The sequence below is a fragment of the Piliocolobus tephrosceles genome, chromosome 9 (genome assembly GCF_002776525.5).
Source record: "Piliocolobus tephrosceles isolate RC106 chromosome 9, ASM277652v3, whole genome shotgun sequence".
In the NCBI taxonomy this organism is placed as follows: Eukaryota; Metazoa; Chordata; class Mammalia; order Primates; family Cercopithecidae; genus Piliocolobus; species Piliocolobus tephrosceles.
Genome location: NC_045442.1, coordinates 69,402,625 through 69,420,322, shown reverse-complemented (window position 1 = coordinate 69,420,322; position 17,698 = coordinate 69,402,625). Strand labels below are relative to the sequence as shown.

The 17,698-nt window shown below is 39.4% G+C and overlaps 1 protein-coding gene across 4 annotated transcripts in view; it reads left to right on the top strand.

Annotated features, from left to right (window-relative positions):
* The window catches only part of P4HA1 (prolyl 4-hydroxylase subunit alpha 1), an 89,822-nt gene that overhangs the window by 55,455 nt on the left and 16,669 nt on the right, over positions 1–17,698 (top strand). For all 4 annotated transcript variants that reach the window (XM_023204976.1, XM_023204978.1, XM_023204977.1 and 1 more), the window contains exon 10: positions 13,189–13,288. In XM_023204976.1, the coding sequence (XP_023060744.1) occupies positions 13,189–13,288 (100 nt within the window). The remainder of the gene's footprint in view (positions 1–13,188; positions 13,289–17,698) is intronic.

Genomic DNA, 17,698 nt, shown 5'->3' with positions numbered 1-17,698 from the left:
CCCCTGCTTTTTTTTGTTTTTCCATTTGCTTGGTAGATCTTCCTCCATCCCTTCATTTTGAGCCTATCTGTGTCTCTGCATGTTAGATGGGTCTCCTGAATACAGCAAACTGATGGGTCTTGACTCTTTATCCAATGTGCCAGTCTGTGTCTTTTAATTGGACCATTTAGTCCATTTACATTTAAGGTTAATATTGTTATGTGTAAACTTGATCCTGTCATTATGGTATTAGCTGGTTATTTTGCTCGCTAGTTGATGCAGTTTCTTCCTAGCATCGATGGACTTTACATTTTGACATGTTTTTGCAATGGCTGGTACCTGTTGTTCCTTTCCATGTTTAGTGCTTCCTTCAGGATCTCTTGTAGGGCAGGCCTGGTGGTGACAAAATCTCTAAGCATTTGCTTCTCTGTAAAGGATTTTATTTCTCCTTCACTTATGAAACTTAGTTTGGCTGGATATGAAATTCTGGGTTGAAAATTCTTTTCTTTAAGAATGTTGAATATCGGCCACCACTGTCTTCTGGCTTGGAGAGTTTCTGCCGAGAGATCTGCTGTTAGTCTGATGGGCTTTCCTTTGTGTGTAACCCAACCTTTCTGGCTGCCCTTAACAGTTTTTCCTTCATTTCAACTTTGGTGAATCTGACAATTATGTATCTTGGAGTTGCTCTTCTCGAGGAGTATCTTTGTGGTGTTCTCTGTATTTCCTGAATTTGAATGTTGGCCCGCCTTACTAGGTTGGGGAAGTTCTGGATGATACCCTGGAGAGTGTTTTCCAGCTTGGTTCCGTTTTCCCCGTCACTTTCAGGCACTCCAATCAGACATAGATTTGGTCTTTTCACATAATCCCATATTTCTTGGAGGCTTTGTTCGTTTCTTTTTACTGTTTTTTCTCTACACTTCTCTTCTTGCTTCATTTCATTCATTTAATCTTCAGTCGCTGATACTCTTTCTTCCAGTTGATCGAGTCGGTTACTGAAGCTTGTGCTTTTGTCACGTAGTTCTCATGTTACGGTTTTCATCTCTGTCAGTTCTTTTTTTTTTTTTGAGACGGAGTCTAGCTCTGTCGCCCAGGCTGTAGTGCGGTGGCCGGATCTCAGCTCACTGCAAGCTCCGCCTCCCGGGTTTACGCCATTCTCCTGCCTCAGCCTCCCGAGTAGCTGGGACTACAGGTGCCCGCCACCTTGCCCGGCTAGTTTTTTTTTTTTTTGTATTTTTTAGTAGAGATGGGGTTTCACCGTGTTAGCCAGGATGGTCTCGATCTCCTGACCTCATGATCTGCCCGTCTCGGCCTCCCAAAGTGCTGGGATTACAGGCTTGAGCCACCGCGCCCGGCCCCATCTCTGTCAGTTCTTTTAAGGACTTCTCTACATTGGTTATTCTAGTTAGCCATTGGTCAAATCTTGTTTCAAGGTTTTTAGTTTCTTTGTGCTGATTACGTAGTTCCTCCTTTAGTTCTGAGAAGTTTGATCGACTGAAGCCTGCTTCTCTTGACTCGTCAAAGTCATTCTCCGTTCAGCTTTGTTCTGTTGCTGGCGATGAGCTGTGTTCCTTTGGAGGGGGAGATGCACTCTGATTTTTTGAATTTTCAGCTTTTCTGCAGTGCTTTTTCCCCATCTTTGTGGTTTTATCTGCCTCTCATCTTTGATGATGGTGTCGTACTGATGGGGTTTTGGTGTGGGTGTCCTTTCTGTTTGTTAATTTTCCTTCTAACAGTCAGGACCCTCAGCTGTAGGTCTATTGGAGTTTGCTTGAGGTCCACTCCAGACCCTGTTTGCCTGGGTATCAGCAGCAGAGGCTGCAGAAGATAGAATATTGCTGAACAGTGAGTGTTGCTGTCTGATTCTCACTCTGGAAGCTTCGTCTCAGGGGCGTACCCCACTGTGTGAGTTGTGAGGTGTCGGTCTGCACCTAGTGGGGGATGTCTCTCAGTTAGGCTACTCAGGGGTCGGGGACTCACTTGAGCAGGCAGTCTGTCCGTTGTCAGATCTCAGCCTCCGTGCTGGGAGATCCACTGCTCTCTTCAAAGCTGTCAGACAGGGGCATTTACCTCTGCCGAGGTTTCTGCTGCTTTCTGTCTAGCTATGCCCTGTTCCCAGAGGAAGAAACCTGTGTATTTTTATGCTAGGTTTGATGAGTGGATAGTCATGCAGAAATATGACGAACAAAGAGGATATGATCTAATGGTAATAAACTGGGGGGAAATTAGCAAAGCCTGTTTGTTCAGATACTTCTTGGTATCTCTGTGTCTCAGGATAGGATGTTCCTTTCCTCCAGGTAGAGAGAAGATACTTTTGGATTGAAAGTCTTATACTGCTTGAGAGGAAGGTCAGATAATTCTTTTTATTTTTTTGAGACGGAGTCTCACTCTGTCTCCCACGCTGGAGTGCAGTGGCGTGATCTTGGCTCACTGCAAGCTCCACCTCCCAGGTTCATGCCATTCTCCTGCCTCAGCCTCTTGAGTAGCTGGGACTACAGGTGCCCGCTGCTGCCCAGCTAATTTTTTTGTATTTTTAGTAGAGATGGGTTTCACCATGTTAGCCAGGATGGTCTCGATCTCCTGACCTCGTGATCCACCCGCCTCAGCCTCCCAAAGTGATGGGATTACAGGTGTGAGCCACCACGCCCAGCCCAGAGAACTCTTTTGTGGTCTGCTTTAAGGGGAAAAGAATAGGAGAAGGTCAGAGAGACTTTCTGCTTCTGCTCAAATGATACAGTGCCATATTTTAGGGTAGAGTGTCCTGAACCCCATTAGAAGACATGAAGAAAATTTAAATTTGCCATAATATGCTTTTCATTTTAATCACAGGAGCAATTATCCTTAAGGAACACTGATAGATAGTAAGGATTTGCAGAAACTAATTTGCATAGACATGTTTTGATATGTGACTTACAGTGCTTCTGAACATTGTAATTAACCCAACTTTTACATTAAGCTAATTTTCCATTCTGTTACAGAACCTAATTCATATCTACAAAAAACTCCTTTAAAAAAATAAAAAATAAATGGTTACAGATTTTATCAGATTATTGCATGGTTTTGCACATTTTTTGTCATAAAGTTTGTAAATAGCTAAATTCTCTAGATTTGCATGCTTCTAGGAAGCATATAAAACAAAATTACGGCTGGGAGTGGTGGCTCATGCCTGTAATCCCAGCACTTTGGGAGGCCAAGGTGGGTGAATCACGAGGTCAGGAGATCAAGACCATCCTGGGAAACACGGTAAAACCCCATCTCTACTAAAAATACAAAACTTTGCTGGGTGTGGTGGCACACCTGTAATCCCAGCTACTCAAGAGGCTGAGGCAGGAGAATGGCTTGAACCCGGGAGAAGAGATTGCAGTAAGCCGAGATCATGCCACTGCGCTCCAGCCTGGTGACAGAGCGAGACTCCCTCTCAAAAAAAAGAAAAAAAAAAAAAAAAGAATCATGAATTCAATGTTTTTGAAGACTGTTTTTTGGAAATTTTCTATATATACAATGGCCCTTTTGAAGAAATATCCAGCCCACAGTCAATGGACTGTTGCCAATAAGTCAAAATAAATCACTGTAGGAAAGTGATCTATACACTTAAAAAAAAAAATAAATATTTCTAAACATTTCGAACCTATTTTTTAAATATTCTAGTTTTGTAGCTAAAGCAGTTTTATTGAATTTTTGAGAAATGTACAACCATTCTTACATATTATAAATCACAGCAGAAGGTATTTAGCTACTAGCATTAGAAGGCCAGGCATGGTGGCTCATGCCTGTAATATCAGCACTTTGGGAGGCTGAGGTGAGAGGATGGTTTGAGCCCAGGACCTTCAGACCAGTCTGAGCAGACCTCGTCTCTATTTACAAAAAATTAAAAAGAAAAAAATTAGCCGAGAGTAGTGGTGCACGTCTGTAGTCCCAGCTACCCAGGAGGCTTAGATGGGAAGATCACTTGAGCCTGGGAAGCAGAGATTGCAGTGAGCTGAGATTGCACCACTGCACTCCAGCCTGGGTGACAGAGCAAAACTCTGTCTCAAAAAAAGGAAATAAAGGTATCTCAGTTGCCAGATGGAAAAAAATTTGTGTTCTGATGTCTGTTAGTTTAATCCCTTGTAGCCTGAGAACATCTGTATTTTGAATGATTTAGAAAGGAATTTCAAATATCTGTATTTAGAGAACTGTCTAAGTGATGACATCACCTTCAGTGGAAGTAATAATTTGTTCCAGCATTTCAGCAAATAGAATTTTTTTGGCAAGATATTTTTGGAACTCCTTTGCTATTTAAAAAACATAAAACAGGCCGGGCACGGTGGCTCACGCCTGTAATCCCAGCACTTTGGGAGGCCGAGGCAGGCAGATCACGACGTCAGGAGATCGAGACCATTCTGGCTAACACAGTGAAACCCCGTCTCTACTAAAAATACAAAAAATTAGCCAGGTGTGGTGGCGTGTGCCTGTGGTCCCAGCTACTCGGGAGGCTGAGGCAGGAGTACAGCATGAACCCAGGAGGTGGAGCTTGCAGTGAGCTGAGATTGCGCCACTGCACGCCAGCCGGGGCAACAGAGTGAGACTCTGTCTCAAAAAACAAACAAACAAAAAACCCCATAAAACAAAACAGGCCTTTTTTTTGTTTTTTGTTTTTTAAAATAGAGGCAGGGTCTCGCTCTGTCATCTGGGCCTAAGTCCAGTGGCATGATCATAGCTCACTGCTCCCTCCAACTCCTGGGCAGAAGTGATCTTCCCACCTCAGCCTCCTGAGTAGCTGGGAATACAGGTGCACACCACCATGCTTGGATAATTAAAAAATTTTTTTTGTAGAGACAGGGTTTCACTATATTGCCTAGGCTGGTCTCAAACTCCTGGGCTCAAGTGATCCTCCCACATCAGCCTCCCAGAATATTGGTATTACAGGCGTGAGTCATTGTATCCAGCCAAAAAAGGCTTTACTTATGTTACTGACCATCTGTTAACTTTTGGCAAGTCATCTCTGTCTTTTCCGGTATTAAAAAGCAAATAAAAACTCTTAAGAATTTACTACAGCTTGTAAATGGAAAAGCTAATAATTTTGACTAGAGCAGAGAAATGGAATTTGAAGTTTTTGAAATGTAAACATTCAGTTTTGTGCCCTGAAAAGATAGTTAAGTGAACTCATAAAGTCTAGTTAAAGTAATATAAATAACAACTTATGCAAATAAACAATAATCTATTTAGAGTGGTAGAAAAACTTTTTTGATTCTGGTGGGGAAGTGATTTTCATTTTTTTTCTCTGAAGTAATTATTTCCTACAATATGGTATTTATGATATCATAAATGTAACATGATATTTATATATGATTTGTGTATTTATTTATTTTATTTTACTTTATTTTCTTTCAGAGACAGGGTCTCACTCTGTCACCTAGGCTAGAGTGCAGTGACACAATCATGGCTCACTACAGCCGCCACCTCCTGGGCTCAAGCAATCCTCCCACTTCAGCCTCCTGAGTAGCTGGGGCTACAATGCACACCACCATGCCAGCTAATTTTTGTATTTTTGTAGAGATGTGGTTTTGTTTTGTTGCCCAGGCTGGTCTTAAACTCCTGGCTGGGCTCAAGTGATCCTCTCACCTTGGCCTCCCAAAGTGCTAGGATTACAGGCATGAGCCACCATGCCTGGCCTTAAATATATCATAAATATGATATTTTGGCTTAAGATTTTGTTTACCTTGTTACTAAGGAGCAAATTAGTGTTAAAGTATATATAAACAAATACAAAAAGTTTTGAGTTATTCAGCTTTTTTTTTTTTAACGGCAGAACTTTTAACAACACTGCCCTCTAATGGGTTGAACTGTGGTACTCAGACTGAGATAACTGAAATGGGTGGATGTACAGTTTTATTGTATAATTTTCCCACTAAGAAGCAAAGGGACTGGATAAATTCCCAGTCTAAATTATTAGCCTTTGTTAACCAAGCACCTAGAGAAGAATTATTGGAAATTTTGCCCTCTGTTACTGGCATTTTGGGGTGTGACTTATCTTTTGCCTTTGTAAAAAAAAAAATATATAGTGGTTTTAGATTAGCTAATCATAGAATATTTTTATGGGTGTGTCGGGTTAGAAGAAGAAGGTAGTGATCATGTTCAAATTATATTACTGACATTTTTCTTTGGAGGTTTTGTAACAATCTCGAAAACCTCCAAAATGGTCTTGTCTACTTCAGTGTGCCTTCCTTACTCACATATTAGAAGTGTAGTCTTGCTGTGTAAGAATGTTGCTCCCTTACTCTGCGCATTCTAGTGATATTTTACAAAATCATAAAGTTTTGTTTTGTTTTTTTTTTTAACAGCAGAAACTCAGTAGAAAGGAAAAAAGCATAGAAATGTTACTCTAATTGAACGCGCAGCTTTGGCCTCAGGTCCTGTCATTAAGGCCAAAAGGAAGATACTTTGGGCTATTTAGTTTTTAATGGAAAAAACAGGACACATATAAAGTTATCTGAAGAAATAGTTCTTTTTTCTCCTGGCACTAAATTGTGTTTTATGGGGAAAAACACTGTACAATTAGTTGACATTTTCAATTACAGTTGTATGAAAGATAAATTATCTTCAAATGGTTTTTCCTATTAAATGCTATAATGTTAAAAAAAAAAAAAAATCCCAACTCAGTTAAAGCACTGAGTACTAGAAAGAAAAACCTCTGGATTTCTTAAGATTTAATCTAACATAAGAGTAGGACTTCCAGGTCCTAGAAGAATGGACAGTTAAAATACATTACAGTATAATGATCTCCATTTAATTTTTACTAATATTACAATGTAAATTCAGAGCTGAGTTTTTAGATAACCTGATATGTCTATAATAATGTCACTGAAGACAGATTAGCAGTAATGGTTTGTTAAGGATGGGATCCAGATGAATAACTTGAAGATAGTTCTTAAACTAAGGAAAGTCTTAATATATTTTGGGCCAGGTGTGATGGCTCACACCTGTAATTCCAGCACTTTGGGAGGTCAAGGCAGGTAGATTGCTTGAGCTCAGGAGTTTGAGACCAGCCTGGGCAACATGGTGAAACCTCATCTCTACAAAAAATACAAAAATTAGCCGGGCATGGTGGTGCATGCCTGTAATTCCAGTTACTCGGGAGGCCTGAGGTGGGAGGATTGCTTGAGCCCCGGAGGTGGAAGGTGAGCCAAGATAGCATCACTGCTCTTTAGCCTAGAACCAGACCCCATCTCAAAAAAAATGGAGTGTTACTATATTTTGGAGGGGATTTTACATGAAAGTCAAATTAAATAACTTCCCATGCATCAGTAGAATTCATTTTCCTCTGTAGTGACAACAGAACTATAATTAAGATGACAGGTTGACAGTTTTTTTTTGTTTTTTGTCTTTTAATCTACAATCAACATTGGCTTTAACTGCTAAGACTCAAACCCTTCATTGAGTTTTTTTTTTTTTTTTTTGAGATGGAGTTTTGCTCTTGTTGCCCAGAGTCAAGTGCAGTGGTGTGCTCTCGGCTCAGTGCAACCTCCATCTCTGGGTTCAAGCAATTCTCCTACCTCAGGCTCTCAAGTAGTTGGGGTTACAGGCATGCACCATCACACCTAGCTAATTTTGTATTTTTAGTAGAGACGGGGTTTCACCATATTGGTCATGCTGGTCTCGAACTCCTGACCTCAAGAGATCCACTCGCCTCAGCCTCCCAAAGTGCTGGGATTACAGGCGTGAGCCACTGCGCCTGGCCGAGATATGTTAAGATATAACAAGAAGTGCAAATAAAAACTTTAAAAATTTAAACCATTAAAATATTTTTGCCTTGCTAAGATTGTCAAAGAATAAAAGGATTGAAACTGGCAAGGGTTTTATGAAATGGGTAGGTGTAAATCATTGCAACTGTTTTGGAGGGAAATTTGACATTTATCAAAATGTAAAAGTCATTTAGCAATTCCACATCTAGGAATTTATCCTATAGAGATACTCCCACAAGTGTGCAAAGATATAGACACAGCATTTTTTGTTACAATATTGTTTATAATAGAGAAAAATTAGAAATAACCTATTATTTAGCCAGTACTTAATTGGTAGACTTTCGTGGCCACTCCTGGAATTAAAGGTGTGTGTTGTTGTTCCATTGTTTTTTTAAGAGATGAGGTCTCATTCTGTTGCCAAGGCTGGAGTGTAGTGGTGTGGGCATAGCAACCTCGAACTCCTGGGCTCAAGCAATCTTCCTGCCTCAGCCTTTAAGTAGCTGAAACTATAGGCATGTGCCACCACACTTTGCTCGTTTTTTATTTTTATTTTTTTGTAAAGACAGGGTCTCACTATGTTTCCCAGACTGGTCTTGAATTCCTGTTCTCAAGCTATCCTCCTGCCTTGGCTTCCCAAAGTGCTGGGAGGTTACTAGATTTTTTTTTTTTCTTTTTTCTAAAAGCAGTAGTTTAAAAGGCAGTGAGGAATGGGAATATAAAGTGGTATCACTGCTGTGGAATATAGTCTGCCAGCTCCTCAAAAAGTTTAGGGTTACCACGTGATGCAGCAATTCTATTTCTAGGTACATACCCAAAAGAATTTAAAGCAAGGAGTCAGATACACACCAATGTTCATAACAGCATTTATTCACTATAGCCCAAAGTTAGAAGCAACCCAAATGTCTATCAACAAATGAATGGATAAACATATGGTATATATAGATAGCAGAATATTATTCAGCCTTAAAAAAGGAAACGAAATTCTGATATCCTACTTATGGATGAATCTTGAAAAAATCATGTTGGCTGGGTGTAGTGGCTCACACCTGTAATCTTAGCACTTTGGGAGGCTGAGGCAAGCAGATTGCCTTAGTCCAGGAGTTCTACACCAGCCTGGTCACCATGATGAAACCCTGTCTCTACTAAAAATACAAAAAATTTTGGTGGTGCATGCCTGTAGTCCCAGCTACATGGGAGGCTAGGTGGAAGAGTCATCTGAGCCTGGAAGGTTGAGGCTGCAGTGAGCCAAGATTGCATCACTGCACTTCAGCCTGGGCAACTGGAGTGAGACCCTGTCTCCAAAAAAGAAAAAAGAAAGCACGTGTTAAGTGAAATAAGCTAGAATTGGCAAACATTATATGATTCTTATTATAGGAGATACCTAGAATAGGCAAATCCATACAGAAGGAACGTAGAATAGAGGGTTACCAGGGGTTTTGGGGAGGGAGAGATGGGAGTTGTTATTCAATGGGTACAGTTTTCTATTTGGTTTTGATGAAAAAGTTCTGAAAATGGATAGTGCTGATGGTTGCAAGGTATTGTAAATGTACTTAACACCAGTGAATTGTACACTTAAAATAATTAAAATGGTAAAATTTCTATTATATATATTTTACCATAATTTAAAAAATAGTCTAAATGGCTAATTTTGTGTTACATATATTTTAGCACAAATTTTTATTTTTATTTTTTTAGAGACAGGTTCTCATTCTGGGACCCAGGCTGGAGTGCAGTGGTGTGATTGTGCTCCCTGCATCCTTGAACTCCTGGGCTTAAGTAATCCTTCTGCTTCAGCATCATGAGTAGCTAGGACTACAGGCACACGCTACCACGCCTGGCTAATTTTTAAACTTTTTTTGTGGAGACAGGGTCTTGCTAGGTTGCCCAGACTGGTCTTGAACTCAAGCAATTTTCCTGCCTCGGCTTTCCAAAGTGCTGGGATTACAGATTTGAGCCACCGTGCCCATCCTGTTTAACTTTCCTGATGTTATCCTTTGAAGCACAAAAGGTTTTTATTTGGATAATGTCCTGTTTATTCCTTTTGTTGCCTGTACTTTTGATGTCATAGCTAAACCATTTCTTAGTCCAACGTCACAAAGATTGCTCCTGTGTTTTCTTCCCACAATTTTTGTTATTTTAGATTTTACATTTAGGTCTTTGATCCATCTTGAGTAATTCTTTTTAATATAATGTGAAGCAGAAGTCGAGCTTCTTTCTTTGCGTGTAGATAACCAGTGTCCCGTGATCATTTGTGGAATGTAATAAGCATTTCTTGCTTTTGCAGTTTTAAAAGGAGTAAAGTGAAAGACTGGAGTGGTAATTTGCTAGAATGGCTAAAGTGAAGGTATTTTTTTTTGGTAGCAGGAGACTTCAATAAGCAAGCATTGACAAGGAGGAGATTAAAGATAAAAGGGAGGCAATAACTGCTGGAGTAAGGCATCTAGAGTTAGAAAGGACGGTGTCAAAAGCATAGATAGAAAGTCTGCCTCTATAAGGCTGAAGGACGATGATTCCACCAAAGTACAAGAGGAAATGATAAGACTAGATATTTAAAAGTTGTGGGTAGCAGGGAGGGAAGTTGAAGATATCAGAAGACAGGTTCTCTGTGGGTGATAGGTTCCAGGATGGAATAGGAACAGTTTGTTCATGAGGCATTTAGTTCGAAGCTTTATTAGAATACTTGCCAATTTAGCACTGCAATTACCTGTAAAAATCAAGTCAGTAGTTGGTTGGTTGCTTATAAAGTTCAGACATCCATCGAATAGTGCCAGGCAGGAAAGACAGGTGCATTGACATATACCAGATTAGTGCTACCAGGAACTTGGGGCAGAATTAGAAGAAGAAAATTCTTAATATACTTAAGCAGCTGTATTCTTTACAACAGTAACACTTTGATTCTTCCCATTTTTGCTACACTGAGGAATTCTGTAATACTCAGCCAGTCCCAAAAAATTTGCAAGAGATCACCAAGCAAGTAATTTTAGTAATATAGGATAAACCTTAGATTCATCTAAGAATCCACCCTGTTTGTCGTGTTAGTTTCATGTTGGATTAGTAAAAACTTCTTTCTTCTCCATGTCTTCCTCCTGTTAAAGAAACGCACACACATTCTCTTTTGCTCTCACGCTTGCTCGCTTCCTTTTTCTGCCTCTGGAAGCTTTGGCTTCATCTGGCAGGGAGAGAGGTAAAGGAAAGCTCCTCTAAACAAGTGGTAACTAAGGTGATATCCAAAGTCTTAATTTTGCAAAGTGAAAAAGAATATTCTGGGTAGAGAGAAGAGCATACTCACTAGCCTTAAAACGTTCTTGAGGAAATGTTGCTGCGGTCCTGAGAGGGAGGCAGAATATAGTGTTGGAGGCTGTAAATTAGGAGACCAAGACAAAGCAGCCTGAGACACTGGAGGAATGCCTGGAGAATGAGTGTTTGAGAGAGTTTCCAAAAGGATGAGTGTTGTCACAAATGTTACCAAAGGAACAAATACAATAAGAATTGAAAAATGTCATTAGATTTAGAAGCACAATAGGGCTATGGGTAACATTAACAAGAGCAGTTTTGAGGGAGTGATATAAGTGATTAAAGCTATGAGTTCAGAGATTAGGAATCTGACAAAGTTAGCTTGAAGAGGGAAAAGAAAGATTAGTAACTGGAGGGATATACAGAGTTGGGGAAATAATTTTTAATTGTAAAGGCATTTATTTCCTCTGAAGTAGGAGATACATTATCTACTGAGTGAGGGGAGAGGTTGAAGTGAGTTAGGGTACAGAGTGGAAGAGGAAGTAAAAGTGAAGAACCCATTTGAAGGTGATATTCATGAATTTTTAGTGGGACATAGCTGCCCTATTTCATGACTTTCTCCAGTAGGGTTTGGTGACACAGATATAAGCTTGGAGAAAAGAGATTTATCCAGGATTGTTTTTGCCAGAAAAAGTTGAGTTTAGACATTTAGAAAGAATGTTGTTATAAATGATGAGCTATGGAATCAAAGCTCAGTGAGAGGAGAAGTGAAGAAAGCAAAGGACTGATTGGTTAAAAGCATATGTGAAGAAGGGATATAGTTGAATTTGGGGGTACCATTTAAAATTGAGATGTAGTTCCCTATCATAAAATACACGCTTTTAAAGTATGCATTTCAGTGGTTTTTAGCCTTGTGCAACTATAACCAATGTCTAATTCCAGAACATTTTTGTCACTCAAAAAAAATCCTGTACCCATTAGGAGTCATTTCTCATTCCCCCCAGCCCCATCCCCTGGCAACCAGTAATCTATTTTGTATTATCTATGGATTTGCCTCTTCTGTATATTTCATAGAAGTGGCATTATATAACATGTGGCCTTTTTATCTGGCTTGACTTAATATGATGTTCCATCCATGTATGTAGAGACAGGGTCTCACTCTGTCACCCAGGTTGGAGTGCAGTGGTGTGATCATAATTCACTGCAGCCTCAAACTCCTATGCTCAAGCAGCTCTCTTGCCTCAGCTGCCAGAGTAGCTGGAACTACAGGTGCATGCCACCATGCCCAGCTAATTTTAAAAATGTTTTGTAGAGTTGGGGTCTCACTGTGTTGCCCAGGCTGGTCTCAAACTCCTGGCCTCAAGTGACCTTTCCACCTCAGCCTCCCAAAGTGCTGGGATTACAGGCATGAGCCACTGTGCCTCACCAATACCTTTATTCCTTTTTGTGATACAATAATATTCCAGTTTATAGATATACCATATTTTATGTGTCCATTGATAAATTGATGGATATTTGGGTTATTTCTACTTTTTGGCTATTATATGTAATGATGCCATAAAAAATTCTGTACAAGTTATTGTATGGACATAAGATTTAATTTCTCTTGGATATATACCTAGAAGTAAATTGCTGGGTCATTTGGTAGCTGTGTTTAGCATTTTGAGCAAGTACCAAACTGTTTTCCAAAGTGGCTGCACCTTTTACATTCCCATCAGCATTGTATGAGGGCTCCAGTTTCTTCACATCCTTACCAACACCTATAATTGTCCATCCTTCAGTAGGTGTGTTTGGGTACCTTTTTAAAATTTAGGCAGTAAGCAGAATTTTTTTCTTATAAAATATTAGCATTATGTACATCAAGCTAAAGACCCCATGACTTTCACCATAGTCAGTTCCTGTACCTTACCTGGAAGGAACGTTGTTTTGTTTGGTATGGTTTTTTAAAGAATTTTTTGAAGTTCTCAACGTAGGTGGCTTTCAATGTAGCCTCCTTACATTAATCCAACTGTTTTCATAGAAGTGTTATAATAAATTTGATTAGTTTTTTCCTTCCCACCCTCTAACAGTAGAATGTGACATTTTAAAAAAATTACATTATCCATTCATAAAGATGATAGTAAGCAAGAAAATGAACTAAATGCCATCAGTAAAGGTTTATTGTCCTATATATTATACGGCTTTCAAAATAACAGCTATTCGTCTCCATGTAATGAAACATTATCAATAAAACGAATATTCTTCTTATTCTTAGTGCCTGGCTCTCTGGCTATGAAAACCCTGTGGTGTCTCGAATTAATATGAGAATACAAGATCTAACAGGACTAGATGTTTCCACAGCAGAGGAATTACAGGTAGGTAATCACATTATCCTTAAGTCATTTTTACTCTTCAAGAGATGCTTCAGAGGAGATTTCCTTTACACTGAACAGTCCTCAATTTGCATGATAGTTTGGGACCTTAAAAAGTGACCCGTAAGCTGTAACCATGCAAAGTGATTTTAATAATGGGAAAAATTATGATTGTTCTGTGACTTTTAAATTTCTTGTCAAAACATGAAAACTCTCCCTGTTGAGTATAGATGTCTAGGGAAATGAAAAATACATATCACTAATATTAAGTACACTGTAATTTTTTTTCTATCCCCCAGACCTCAGTTTGCCTGTCAAGTGGCCAGGGTGGGTTTTAAAAAATAGTTTTTTTCTTTTTATTCATTTATTTATTTATTTTTAAGCAAATAGTTTTCCTTTATTTGTAATAGTGAAACATAGGACTTTTTATATCACTTCTCTTTTTCTACTGTTACTTTTATGTCTATAAATCATTTGTCATCAAAAGCAGCTGTCTCAAAATAATTCTTCACTCTGTCATAATCACAACTTGACTCAGAATATCTGTAGTAAACAGGTATATATAGGAATGTTAGTTATAGAGAATAAACATAAAATCAATGTATAATAATCTCATTTGGTTTCAATAGTAAAAAATAAATAAATAAATAAAAAAGCATAGGCCTGTAAACCAGAGAAAAGAAACAGCTTAGTCTTCCCCTTTATCAGCATTATTTCTATTCCTTAGTCTCTTCCTATAGAAAAATATTTTTAAAAATATTTTTAAAAATATTTGAGTTCCCTTTTCTGTATTAGATTTTTTTTTTTTTTTTAATTATCAACATATGCACTAAAAAAACCAATGCCTTTATTATAGCCTTTCTGGTTGCAATTTTTTTTTTTTTTTTTTTTTTTTGTGATGGAGTCTGGCTCTGTGGCCCAGGCTGGAGTGCAGTGGCATGATCTCAGCTCACTACAACCCCTGTCTCCTCGTTCAAGCAATTTTCCTGCCTCAGCCTCCCAGGTAGCTGGGATTACAGGCATGTGCCACCACACTGAGCTGATTTTGTATTTTTAGTAGAGACTGGGTTTCACCATGTTGGTCAGGCTGGTCTTGAACTCCTGACCACCTGCCTTGACCTCCCAAAGTGCTGGGATTACAGGCGTGAGGCACTGTGCCTGGCCTGGTTGCAAAATTCTAAGACAGATACAGTTAGTGCGTAGTTTGAATTTGATGCTCACCCTGATCATAAAATGGAGTAGACAGCTAGGCTAGATGTAGCTAGAATGAATAAAAGTCCTCAATATGCAGCTCATAAATTCATTAGAAAGGTGATACTTTTGCTTTTGCTTCTTTTCAACCTTTTTTGTTTTTCTTTTTTTTGAGACAGTCTCACTGGAGTGCAGTGGTGCAGTCTTGGATCAATGTGACCTCCCCTCCCTGGGCTCAAGTGATGGTCCTGCCTCAGCCTCCCAAGTAGCTGGGACCACAGGCACATGCCGCCACGCCTAGCTAATTTTTGTGTTTTCAGTAGCTATGGGATTTCACCGTGTTGGCCAGGCTGGTCTCGAACTCCTGGCCTCAAGTGATCTGCCTGCCTTGACCTCTAGAGGTGTTGGGATTATAGGCATGAGCCACTGTGCCTTGGCCTCTTTTCAATTTTAAATGATAAACTGTTATCCGGGTCTGGCCAAAAAGAAGAAGTGGATTGTCTTGGCAGTATGGGCTCTTTTTTGGTTCCATATGAACTTTAAAGTAGTTTTTTCAGTTCTGTGAAGAAAGTCATTGGTAGCTTGATGGGGATGGCATTGAATCTGTAAATTACCTTGGGCAGTATGACCATTTTCACAATATTGATTCTTCCTATCCATGAGCATGGAATGTTCTTCCACTTGTTTGTGTCCTCTTTTATTTTGTTGAGCAGTGGTTTGTAGTTCTCCTTGAAGAGATTCTTCACATCCTTTTAAGTTGGATTCCTGGGTATTTTATTCTCTTTGAAGCAATTGTGAATGAGAGTTCACTCATGATTTGGCTTTCTGTTTGTCTGTTATTGGTGGATAGGAATACTTGTGATTTCTGCACATTGATTTTGTATCCTGAGACTTTGCTGAAGTTGCTTATCAACTTAAGGAGATTTTGGGCTGAGACCATGGGGTTTTCTAAATATACAATTATGTCATCTGCAAACAGGGACAATTTGATTTCATTTCCTAATTGAATACCCTTTATTTCTTTCTCTTGCCTGATTGCCCTGGCCAGAACTTCCAACACTATGTTGAATAGGAGTGGTGAGGGAGGCCATCCTTGTCTTATGCCAGTTTTCAAAGGGAATGCTTCCAGCTTTTGCCCATTCAGTATGATATTAGCTGTGGGTTTGTCATAAGTAGCTCTTATTAGTTTGAGATATGTTCCATCAATACCTAGTTTATTTAAAGCTTTTAGCATGAAGGGCTGTTGAATTTTATCAAAGGCCTTTTCTGCATCTATTGAGATAATCATGTGGTTTTTGTGATGGTTCTGTTTATATGATGGATTACGTTTATTGATTTGTGTATGTTGAACCAGCCTTGCATCCCAGGGATGAAGCTACTGGATTCGGTTTCCCAGTATTTTACTGAGGATTTTTGCATCGATGTTCATCAGGGAGATTGGTCTAAAATTCTCTTTTTTTGTTGTATCTCTGCCAGGCTTTGGTATCAGGATGATGTTGGCCTCATAAAATGAGTTAGGGAGGATTCTTTCTTTTTCTATTGATTGAAATAGTTTCAGAAGGAATGGTACCAGCTCCTCATTGTATCTCTGGTAGAATTCGGCTGTGAATCTATCTGGTCCTGGACTTTTTTTGGTTGGTAGGCTATTAATTATTGCCTCAATTTCAGAGCCTGATATTGGTCTATTCAGAGATTCAACTTCTTCCTGGTTTAGTCTTGGGAGGGTATATGTGTCCAGGAATTTATCCATTTCTTCTAGATTTCCTAGTTTATTCGCGTAGAGGTGTTTATAGTATTCTCTGATGGTAGTTTGTATTTCTGTGGGATCGGTGGTGATATCCCCTTTATCATTTTTTATTGCATCTATTTGATTCTTCTCTCTTTTCTTCTTTGTTAGTCTTGCTAGCTGTCTATCAATTTTGTTGATCTTTTCAAAAAATCAGCTCCTGGATTCATTGAGTTTTTGAAGGGTTTTTTGTGTCTCTGTCTCTTTTAGTTCTGCTCTGATCTTAGTTATTTCTTGTCTTCTGCTAGCTTTTGAATGTGTTTACTCTTGCTTCTCTAGTTCTTTTTTTTTTTTTTTTTTTTTGAGACAGTCTCACTCTGCTACCCAGGCTGGAGTGCAGTGGCACGATCTCGGCTCACTGCAAGCTCTGCCTCCCGGGTTTTACGCCATTCTCCTGCCTCAGCCTCCCGAGTAGCTGGGACTACAGGCGCCCGCCATCTCGCCCGGCTAGTTTTTTTGTATTTTTTAGTAGAGACGGGGTTTCACCGTGTAGGCCAGGATGGTCTCGATCTCCTGACATCGTGATCCACCTGTCTCGGCCTCCCAAAGTGCTGGGATTACAGGCTTGAGCCACCGTGCCCGGCCCTCTAGTTCTTTTAATTGTGATGTTAGGGTGTCGATTTTAGATCTTTCTTGCTTTCTTTTGTGGGCATTTAGTGCTATAAATGTTCCTCTACACACTGCTTTAAATGTGTCCCAGAGATTCTTGTACATTGTGTCTTTGTTCTCATTGGTTTCAAAGAACATCTATTTCTGCCTTCATTTCGTTATGTACCCAGTAGTCATTCAGGAGCAGGTTGTTCAGTTTCCATGTAGTTGTATGGTTTTGAGTAAGTTTCTTAATCCTGAGTTCTAATTTGATTACATTGTGGTCTGAGAGACAGTTTATTGTAATTTCTGTTCTTTTACATTTGCTGAGGAGTGCTTTACTTCCAGTTATGTGGTCAATTTTAGAATAAGTATGATATGGTGCTGCGAAGAATGTGTATTCTGTTGATTGGGGGTGGAGAGAGTTCTGTAGATGTCTATTATAATGGTCTGCTTAGTGCAGAGCTGAGTTCAAGTCCTGGATATCCTCGTTAACCTTCTGTCTTGTTGATCTAATATTGACTGTGTGGTGTTAAAGTCTCTCATTATTATTGTGTGAGAGTCTGAGTCTCTTTTTAGGTCTCTAAGGACTTGCTTTATGAATCTGGGTGCCCCTGTATTAGGTGCATATATATTTGGGATAGTTAGCACTTCCTGTTGAATTGATCCCTTTACCATTATGTAATGGCCTTCTTTGTCTCTTGATCTGTGGTGGTTTAAAGTCTGTTTTATCAGAGACTAGGGTTGCAACTCCTGCTTTGTTTTTTTTTTTCCCTTTCCATTTGCTTGGTAGATCTTCCTCCATCCCTTTATTTTGAGCCTGTGTGTATCTCTGCACATGACGTGGG